Here is a 10,881-nt window from a genome sequence, read left to right on the forward strand (position 1 = left end):
TATATACCCTTTCTGAGCTGAGCATGTGTACATATAAACACACTCAAATATGTGGATTTTTGTACATAAGGAGATCATATGGTTGGTGCTAGAATAGGTCTGTTCTGATACTGGTTGTTTTGATTATATTTGTTTGTCACTCCTGGACTGTTGAGGTCCTTGAGATTAGACAAGACTCTCTACAAATGTTGTATGGTTATCAAATAATTAGGTGGACATCATCATTTGCATGCAGGCTTTTGCAAATTTGTAACCCCCACCAAGAAAATTGATTTAATGGTAGTATGGATTAATTGGTTAGTCTTAAAAAACTGTTTTAACCTTTTGTCATGGTTTTCCTGTTGCCTTTTATGCAGCAAAGGAATCAGAGGGAGCTGGAGGTAAGCCCTAAACTGACCACTGGGCAAGCAGCAAGGAAGCGGCCAGTCAAAGCTGAATCGTTGAAGGCCAAAAGACCCATGAATGGATTCATGTTATTTGCCAAGGAGTGTCGTCTGGAGTATACCCACATGTATCCAGGAAAGGACAACAGGTAAGGTCTACATTACTACCGTCTGGAGTATACCCACATGTATCCAGGAAAGGACAACAGGTAAGGTCTACATTACTACCGTCTGGAGTATACCCACATGTATCCAGGAAAGGACAACAGGTAAGGTCTACATTACTACCGTCTGGAGTATACCCACATGTATCCAGGAAAGGACAACAGGTAAGGTCTACATTACTACCGTCTGGAGTATACCCACATGTATCCAGGAAAGGACAACAGGTAAGGTCTACATTACTACCGTCTGGAGTATACCCACATGTATCCAGGAAAGGACAACAGGTAAGGTCTACATTACTACCGTCTGGAGTATACCCACATGTATCCAGGAAAGGACAACAGGTAAGGTCTACATTACTACCGTCTGGAGTATACCCACATGTATCCAGGAAAGGACAACAGGTAAGGTCTACATTACTACCGTCTGGAGTATACCCACATGTATCCAGGAAAGGACAACAGGTAAGGTCTACATTACTACCGTCTGGAGTATACCCACATGTATCCAGGAAAGGACAACAGGTAAGGTCTACATTACTACCGTCTGGAGTATACCCACATGTATCCAGGAAAGGACAACAGGTAAGGTCTACATTACTACCGTCTGGAGTATACCCACATGTATCCAGGAAAGGACAACAGGTAAGGTCTACATTACTACCGTCTGGAGTATACCCACATGTATCCAGGAAAGGACAACAGGTAAGGTCTACATTACTACCGTCTGGAGTATACCCACATGTATCCAGGAAAGGACAACAGGTAAGGTCTACATTACTACCGTCTGGAGTATACCCACATGTATCCAGGAAAGGACAACAGGTAAGGTCTACATTACTACCGTCTGGAGTATACCCACATGTATCCAGGAAAGGACAACAGGTAAGGTCTACATTACTACCGTCTGGAGTATACCCACATGTATCCAGGAAAGGACAACAGGTAAGGTCTACATTACTACCGTCTGGAGTATACCCACATGTATCCAGGAAAGGACAACAGGTAAGGTCTACATTACTACCGTCTGGAGTATACCCACATGTATCCAGGAAAGGACAACAGGTAAGGTCTACATTACTACCGTCTGGAGTATACCCACATGTATCCAGGAAAGGACAACAGGTAAGGTCTACATTACTACCGTCTGGAGTATACCCACATGTATCCAGGAAAGGACAACAGGTAAGGTCTACATTACTACCGTCTGGAGTATACCCACATGTATCCAGGAAAGGACAACAGGTAAGGTCTACATTACTACCGTCTGGAGTATACCCACATGTATCCAGGAAAGGACAACAGGTAAGGTCTACATTACTACCGTCTGGAGTATACCCACATGTATCCAGGAAAGGACAACAGGTAAGGTCTACATTACTACCGTCTGGAGTATACCCACATGTATCCAGGAAAGGACAACAGGTAAGGTCTACATTACTACCGTCTGGAGTATACCCACATGTATCCAGGAAAGGACAACAGGTAAGGTCTACATTACTACCGTCTGGAGTATACCCACATGTATCCAGGAAAGGACAACAGGTAAGGTCTACATTACTACCGTCTGGAGTATACCCACATGTATCCAGGAAAGGACAACAGGTAAGGTCTACATTACTACCGTCTGGAGTATACCCACATGTATCCAGGAAAGGACAACAGGTAAGGTCTACATTACTACCGTCTGGAGTATACCCACATGTATCCAGGAAAGGACAACAGGTAAGGTCTACATTACTACCGTCTGGAGTATACCCACATGTATCCAGGAAAGGACAACAGGTAAGGTCTACATTACTACCGTCTGGAGTATACCCACATGTATCCAGGAAAGGACAACAGGTAAGGTCTACATTACTACCGTCTGGAGTATACCCACATGTATCCAGGAAAGGACAACAGGTAAGGTCTACATTACTACCGTCTGGAGTATACCCACATGTATCCAGGAAAGGACAACAGGTAAGGTCTACATTACTACCGTCTGGAGTATACCCACATGTATCCAGGAAAGGACAACAGGTAAGGTCTACATTACTACCGTCTGGAGTATACCCACATGTATCCAGGAAAGGACAACAGGTAAGGTCTACATTACTACCGTCTGGAGTATACCCACATGTATCCAGGAAAGGACAACAGGTAAGGTCTACATTACTACCGTCTGGAGTATACCCACATGTATCCAGGAAAGGACAACAGGTAAGGTCTACATTACTACCGTCTGGAGTATACCCACATGTATCCAGGAAAGGACAACAGGTAAGGTCTACATTACTACCGTCTGGAGTATACCCACATGTATCCAGGAAAGGACAACAGGTAAGGTCTACATTACTACCGTCTGGAGTATACCCACATGTATCCAGGAAAGGACAACAGGTAAGGTCTACATTACTACCGTCTGGAGTATACCCACATGTATCCAGGAAAGGACAACAGGTAAGGTCTACATTACTACCGTCTGGAGTATACCCACATGTATCCAGGAAAGGACAACAGGTAAGGTCTACATTACTACCGTCTGGAGTATACCCACATGTATCCAGGAAAGGACAACAGGTAAGGTCTACATTACTACCGTCTGGAGTATACCCACATGTATCCAGGAAAGGACAACAGGTAAGGTCTACATTACTACCGTCTGGAGTATACCCACATGTATCCAGGAAAGGACAACAGGTAAGGTCTACATTACTACCGTCTGGAGTATACCCACATGTATCCAGGAAAGGACAACAGGTAAGGTCTACATTACTACCGTCTGGAGTATACCCACATGTATCCAGGAAAGGACAACAGGTAAGGTCTACATTACTACCGTCTGGAGTATACCCACATGTATCCAGGAAAGGACAACAGGTAAGGTCTACATTACTACCGTCTGGAGTATACCCACATGTATCCAGGAAAGGACAACAGGTAAGGTCTACATTACTACCGTCTGGAGTATACCCACATGTATCCAGGAAAGGACAACAGGTAAGGTCTACATTACTACCGTCTGGAGTATACCCACATGTATCCAGGAAAGGACAACAGGTAAGGTCTACATTACTACCGTCTGGAGTATACCCACATGTATCCAGGAAAGGACAACAGGTAAGGTCTACATTACTACCGTCTGGAGTATACCCACATGTATCCAGGAAAGGACAACAGGTAAGGTCTACATTACTACCGTCTGGAGTATACCCACATGTATCCAGGAAAGGACAACAGGTAAGGTCTACATTACTACCGTCTGGAGTATACCCACATGTATCCAGGAAAGGACAACAGGTAAGGTCTACATTACTACCGTCTGGAGTATACCCACATGTATCCAGGAAAGGACAACAGGTAAGGTCTACATTACTACCGTCTGGAGTATACCCACATGTATCCAGGAAAGGACAACAGGTAAGGTCTACATTACTACCGTCTGGAGTATACCCACATGTATCCAGGAAAGGACAACAGGTAAGGTCTACATTACTACCGTCTGGAGTATACCCACATGTATCCAGGAAAGGACAACAGGTAAGGTCTACATTACTACCGTCTGGAGTATACCCACATGTATCCAGGAAAGGACAACAGGTAAGGTCTACATTACTACCGTCTGGAGTATACCCACATGTATCCAGGAAAGGACAACAGGTAAGGTCTACATTACTACCGTCTGGAGTATACCCACATGTATCCAGGAAAGGACAACAGGTAAGGTCTACATTACTACCGTCTGGAGTATACCCACATGTATCCAGGAAAGGACAACAGGTAAGGTCTACATTACTACCGTCTGGAGTATACCCACATGTATCCAGGAAAGGACAACAGGTAAGGTCTACATTACTACCGTCTGGAGTATACCCACATGTATCCAGGAAAGGACAACAGGTAAGGTCTACATTACTACCGTCTGGAGTATACCCACATGTATCCAGGAAAGGACAACAGGTAAGGTCTACATTACTACCGTCATGAGCATACCCACATGTATCCAGGAAAAGACAACAGGTATGGTCTACAGTACTACGTACCTCACAGCTCTCCTGAATGTCAATTCACAGCACTTCAACAAGCCGTAACTGTTAGAAATATATATGATGCATTGAACGCAAAATCGACTTTCTTTAAAAAATATAAAATGATTTTATTTATACTGTATACTCAGAATCTTTCTCCTTTAAAGGTAAAATTCCTACGACCCAGTGTAAGTTTCCCCCTTCACACATCCAACTACTATATACAGTATGCTGGGTAATAATGTTTGCTGTCATGATAAATTGGCACTCATTGCTGAGGGTGAATAAGGCGAAAAATAAAACTGCAAAGAACATGTCCTGGTATAAAGCAATTACCTCTCCGTGTCAATTATATATATATATATGTCTTGCAGAAGTACTTTGACCGTGGTTTTAGATACACATTGACTTTATCATCATAGAAAGACATTTTCATATCAATGAATGCCTTAAAATGTTTTGACATTTTTACAGGTCAATCAGCATCCTCCTGGGTGATAGGTGGAAAGAAATGAACACAGTTGAGAAAAATGCATATTCGGAGAAAGCTAAGGTGTTGGCAGAACAACAGAAAAAGATGCACCCTGACTGCTGGAAGCGCAAGAAATGACAATTTCTGTCTTCAAAAGGTATGTATAAGGTGGACATGTTTGCATTATTTGTACAACTTTCTCCTCTTGGGGACTTTGTCACATGCTATCACTTTTTACCTTATAACCATATAGCTTCTTGTTAAACATGGAGATTAAACATTCATTCTTCTGTACAGCCCCTGGGTGTTCCTCCCTCCACTCATAAGTGCTTAATCCAAGGGAAATAATGACACTTAAATACAGATCACAACCAAATTTGCTTTGAAGCACCCTTGGTCCTTGCCATCTTGGAATCAATTGATGTGTAAATGAAGAGTGTAGCTACCCTGGGGACTGAGGGGAAAACGTCAAAAGGTTGTGATTTTGACATTAATGACTTTCAACCTTATTCCACTTGACCAGCTTATCAGAGGACTAGGGAATTCAATGTGAATCTCAAAGGAGTTGTCTCCTTTGATGCTTAGAGACTGAGATGTAAATAAGGAAATATTTGCAGTATATGTAACTTTTAATGAGAATATTTTTCAGTGATAGAATTGATTGCTGAAATATTGAGGTGAGCGATACAGGCTTATGAAATTTGTGTCCCTAAGGCCAGTTGGTATAGAGTTGACCTATGTTGGTTGCCTGCCAGTTAGTGTCTTTAGTAATGTTTAGTAGCCTTTTACTAGACAAAGTTGTCCCTAATAATCCAGCCGTCACTCTAAGCCGTCATTTTTGTTGGGTTATTGAAATTTCATTGTACACTTCATTTCAAAGCAATTAGCAAGATATGTGTTCAATGCTGTCGTCAAACCTGTAATATGTTTGGAATAAAAGGCTCTTTAATTGACCATTTAAACTTCTGTTTTGTTACAGACATGAAGACAAGTTGACCTCTGATCTCATTTACATGCAACACTGCCAACTTCTTAGGTTTCAGCCTCTGTAACATACGTTAAGGCACCCACAAAGGAGTTTATTGTTTTTTTAATGGTGAAATAATTTTAATTATCAAGCATTTATTTTGTACCACCAAGTACAGGTTACTGTAATCCATCATTTTCACCGGAAATCTGATCATGCAGGCATTATTGTAAGTTATGATGAATTCCAGGAATGTTAGCAATCACTAGATGTCTTAAGATATTGCAGTTGGAGGTTTATTAGTTAACCCTTTCACCACTGAAGACCATAATGGACCCCTCCATATCAGTGCATGGTAGAGTCTGCTAAAGTTACATAGGGGTGAAAGGGTTAAATACAGAACATACAGAGTTTGAATTAGTAGAGCAAGTACAGTAGATACTTTCAAAAAGTATTTTGTTTTTAAGAAGAAAATATTGTATTAGGGTTATCTCCCTCTTACAGATTTGTTACTTTTGTTTTGATTTGTTCATATGCAACAGATACATAAAGGTATCGTTTTTATGTCGGCAATATTGGTTACATATACATATGACTGAAGATTTCAGTTTATGAGAACTAATTTGATAGATGACATATTTTTTGTATATTTTAATCTTTTAGCCGATTTAGTCACGGAAATGACTAATACAAATTTGAAAATATCAAATAATAATGAAGTTAAAACAAATAGAAATAAATATAATATTAAAAAAAATCGATGACAGCTAAATAACATTTTATGTGAAATTAATATTTCCCTCGAGATTAAGATGTTTGGCGGAATAAAAAAAAAATCAGACAGTTTGTTTTCAAAGCTTTTCATTCCTCCCATTATGATACATCATAGAACTGGTTTTAATCAGATTGAAACTGTAATATACTGTTGTATTTGTAGCCAATATGAGGAGTGGAAGGGAGAGTAGGGAGTTTTATTATTTTATGTTTTTGGAGTTAGTGCTAATACTACATGAATGTGCACGTAAGCTGCTCAGTATTTGATAACTGTCACATTCCCAATGTTTTACTTGGGAGTGAATATTACAAACTTACTTTTGTTTTACGTGGGGGTGTATATAATATTCCCAATGATTTACATGGGGTGTATACACTCTTCCCATCGTATTACATGGGGGTGTCTACACTAGTTTTGAAGCATTTATGAACTTTATGAAATATTTATATGTATTATTTATATGAGTTATAGACTTTATATTATTTTGTGCAAGAAGTGTGAAAATCCTGTTGTTCGTGGTTTTATTTTATATAAAAGTCATATGTGAAGATGATCTTATGACTCTAACTTTATATCTTTGCTTCGTTTGTAAATAGAAAATGTTAAAATATATTTGTGTATTCTATGATGGTTGTCCATTTAAAAGTTTTGATTGCAAATCTTTTTAAGTTTCAGATTTTCTAGTCGTAGATGGAGTCATATTAAATCACTTGGTGCCATTTGTTATTAACGTCAGTTCTGGTTCTTGTCGACAATTTATTGTTCTGTTAAAACATTGAGATATGTTTATGTAAGTAATTATATGAAATGGTTACAGTCGTATCACATGAGAACTAGTGCTTGTTTGAGACACGCAGTGCTTATTTATATTCTTAGATAGGCTTGAATTTCAGGCTCTGGCAATTCAGGTATGTTATTTATGAGAAATCATAATTATGCATGTCCGCTTAAGAAGAAGAAAGAAAAAAGTTAAAACTATTCCAAAAAAAAAAAACTGAAAAAGAAAACGTTTATGACAGATCTACCAACGTATTGTCATTTACTCCAACTATATGTTAAGGAATGGATAATTTTGGTCTGACTAGAATTTTTCACTGCTATATGAAATTTTATACAATGTCATTTATATTGCTTCTTTTACTCTTTACTTATCTTAAAAGCTTCTGTATTTGAAAGAAATAGAGAAAGTGAACGTCTTAATTTAAAATGTTACAATGATATAATGTTATTAAACATACAATTAAAAGCAAAGCATGCTCAGCAAAAACACTTACTGTAGATAGGCACGTCCTCCTAACTTCAATAAAATACTTTGATATTATTAAGTATGCAATGAATGAACACTATCATTACAAACACCAAAAATAAAAACCTTTGCCCTAATTGGTAACCCCAGACGTGATTTACGTCACGAAATGAAATGATGATGCATGCACTGTAAATGCAGTTAAATTCTCATACACATTTGGAATTTGCCAACAAATGAAACAGTCCCTAAGTGAATGTGAGTGTCTATGTTTCGTCGCACTTGTGTAGCTTTTTGGAATAATAAATATGCATTTCAGTAGACATAACGGAAAACAATAAAGCAAGCAAATTTACTTACTAGTAAAACGACATTCAGTAAAAAAAGATTTTTCAAACCTCCATGCATTTGGTAATTTTTTACTTATATATAATGTATATTTCTCCACTCACATCACTTACAAACGAGGACAATTACCACAAATATCACATCACTTACAAACGAGAACAATTACCAAAAATACCCCATCACTTACAAACGAGGACAATTACCACAAATATCACATCACTTACAAACGAGGACTGCTACCAAAAATATCTTATCACTTACAAACGAGGACAATTACCACAAATATCACATTACTTACAATCTAACTGTTACCACAAATTAACACATCAGTTTCTTACGAGGACTGTTACCTCAAATAAACACACCACTTGCAAACGAAGATCGTAAACATAGATTAAGACATCACTTACAAACGAGGACTTTTCCCTTACGAACAGGGTCTATATCCAGTTATATCACGTCATCTATGGACGGCAATCAGTTGAATTATGTGTTAGCTAGATAATTGCTTTCTCCGCCTTTCTTTTCCAAAATTAAGAAATATATTTGTTTTCTGTCTGAACGATTCGTTTAGTTTCAGAAAGAAATTCATATATATATAAAGTATTCTAGATACAAGTGTTTTGGTTATCTACTGTGGTTTTGAATAACGTCACGTAATTACCGATTCCGAGAAAAATGAATGTATCTTTTTGTTTTGTTTTAAAACGATTGTTGTTTTTTGTTTATGCATTATTGAATTCATTTCAGAGAAAGAAATTTACACCAATATTCTACTTCTTAATTTTAACGTTATGTTATTTTGTAGGATATCGAATGAACTATTCTTCTCAATCCAAGAGTTCTGTTATCGATACACCTTAACGTTTCTACTCCCTTGCCTAGGAATACGAAGTCGAATGCACAGTTATTTGATTGGTTTCAGGTATCAGAAACCGATCGGTCGCTAGGGTTATACCTGTCATTTGAAGATTACAAAGAAAAGACAATAAAATGTTTACCCTTTCAATTTTATCGTTATGCTACCGCGCCGATAAAGTGCACTTGTATCATATGCAAGGTAATCATGAGCCTTCAGTTTGGTATTGACATATCCCAAGGGTTTAATGAAGAAACGTGTATTGAGAGCTGAACTCTTGGATTTCGAGAGTGAAATGTTTTTTGAAATTTGAGTAAAAACTAAAATATGACAAAAAAAATGAGTTTTTTCGCCATATATTAAATAGAAATTAATAAAATTGTTGAAGCACATGCAAGATTATGTCAGAAATATCTTTAGATTAATTTGAGGACTTAGTATTTTGTAATAAATGTACTGTTCCAATGCGTTACCATGTGCGAGAGACTGATGTCTGGTCATCTCCTCATTGTTGTTAGATTGTGTTGTGACAAAAGGTTGATATATTTATGTAGTAAAGTGTTAACAGTTCATGTACAAATCATTCCACCCGAAACAGTAAACAATACAATGCTTTCCTCTGAGTGTAACATTGTGGATTTGAGAATTATATTGATAGATCTCTATATATCTGGTTTAATAATTATTTTAACCTTTATGAAGTTGTATGTTTTTGTATCACGCTATGATCTCAGATATCAAGATGAATATATTTATTAACCAATGTTGTATTTACGAGAGAGAAAGATTGATTTGATGAGTTATACCGTATTGGTAGGTCACCATTTCTTTGATATTATATTTATATTTGAATTGAATCATTACATCCACACTAAGTATTGTTTCATTTCTTAATTAACAAGATGTCAGAATAAATTTGCCTGCATGCGAATGGATACAAGTTTACAGTTTTTAGAATACGCTAGTACATCACCTTTTGTAAGTACCTGTGTATTTTTAATGGAACATCTCTTGTAACTGAATTCCTATGTTAGTGGTTTAGTACTACATCACTGGTAGAAAGGTGTGTTTTTTGTTTTTTTGTTTGTTGTTGATAATGTGATGACTACACCAGAGTTAGAGATTCGATGACTTCAACAGTGGTGGATACAGGTTATTCATCTGTTGTTTATGGTCGCATAACTACAACAACGGTAGACCAGTGTAGGTCAGTACTTGTTTATGGCGTAATAACTACAACATCAGTGCTATAACTACAGCAGCCGTGAGACATGTAGCTCACGACTTGTTGATGATAACATAACTACAACATCGATAGAAAGATATATAGTTCAACACTTGTTAATGGTAAAGCTATTAAAATAGCTTCAAACATTAACTTCACAATTGGTAACGGTGTAATACCTACAAATATCATATACCAAGTCATTATCCAACTTGTTAATTATGAAACACATTTGATTTGACCCAGGTAACTAAATTTGCTTATCCCCCTACATGCTGATACAATGAATGCAACAATAGGGTTTATATGGAATTATCCCTTTACTGTTACAGCATCAGCTATACGATCACTTATAGTAAAATGTACGTATTTTCTTATTATTGGTATTGTAACTACATCATCACAATAAACATGTCTTATAATTATATG

At 37.5% G+C, this 10,881-nt stretch overlaps 1 protein-coding gene across 1 annotated transcript in view; it reads left to right on the forward strand.

The window, feature by feature from the left end:
* LOC110457867 (HMG box-containing protein 1-like) overlaps positions 1 to 10,537 on the forward strand; it is a 28,797-nt gene extending 18,260 nt beyond the window's left edge. The window contains exons 11-13 of the mRNA XM_021509319.1: positions 357 to 532; positions 5,035 to 5,189; positions 6,012 to 10,537. Coding sequence (XP_021364994.1) covers positions 357 to 532; positions 5,035 to 5,170 — 312 coding nt within the window. The 3' untranslated portion in view covers positions 5,171 to 5,189; positions 6,012 to 10,537. The remainder of the gene's footprint in view (positions 1 to 356; positions 533 to 5,034; positions 5,190 to 6,011) is intronic.
* The last annotated feature ends 344 nt before the right edge of the window (positions 10,538 to 10,881 follow it).

This window comes from Mizuhopecten yessoensis, unplaced genomic scaffold (assembly GCF_002113885.1).
Source record: "Mizuhopecten yessoensis strain PY_sf001 unplaced genomic scaffold, ASM211388v2 scaffold1171, whole genome shotgun sequence".
NCBI classification, from domain to species: Eukaryota; Metazoa; Mollusca; class Bivalvia; order Pectinida; family Pectinidae; genus Mizuhopecten; species Mizuhopecten yessoensis.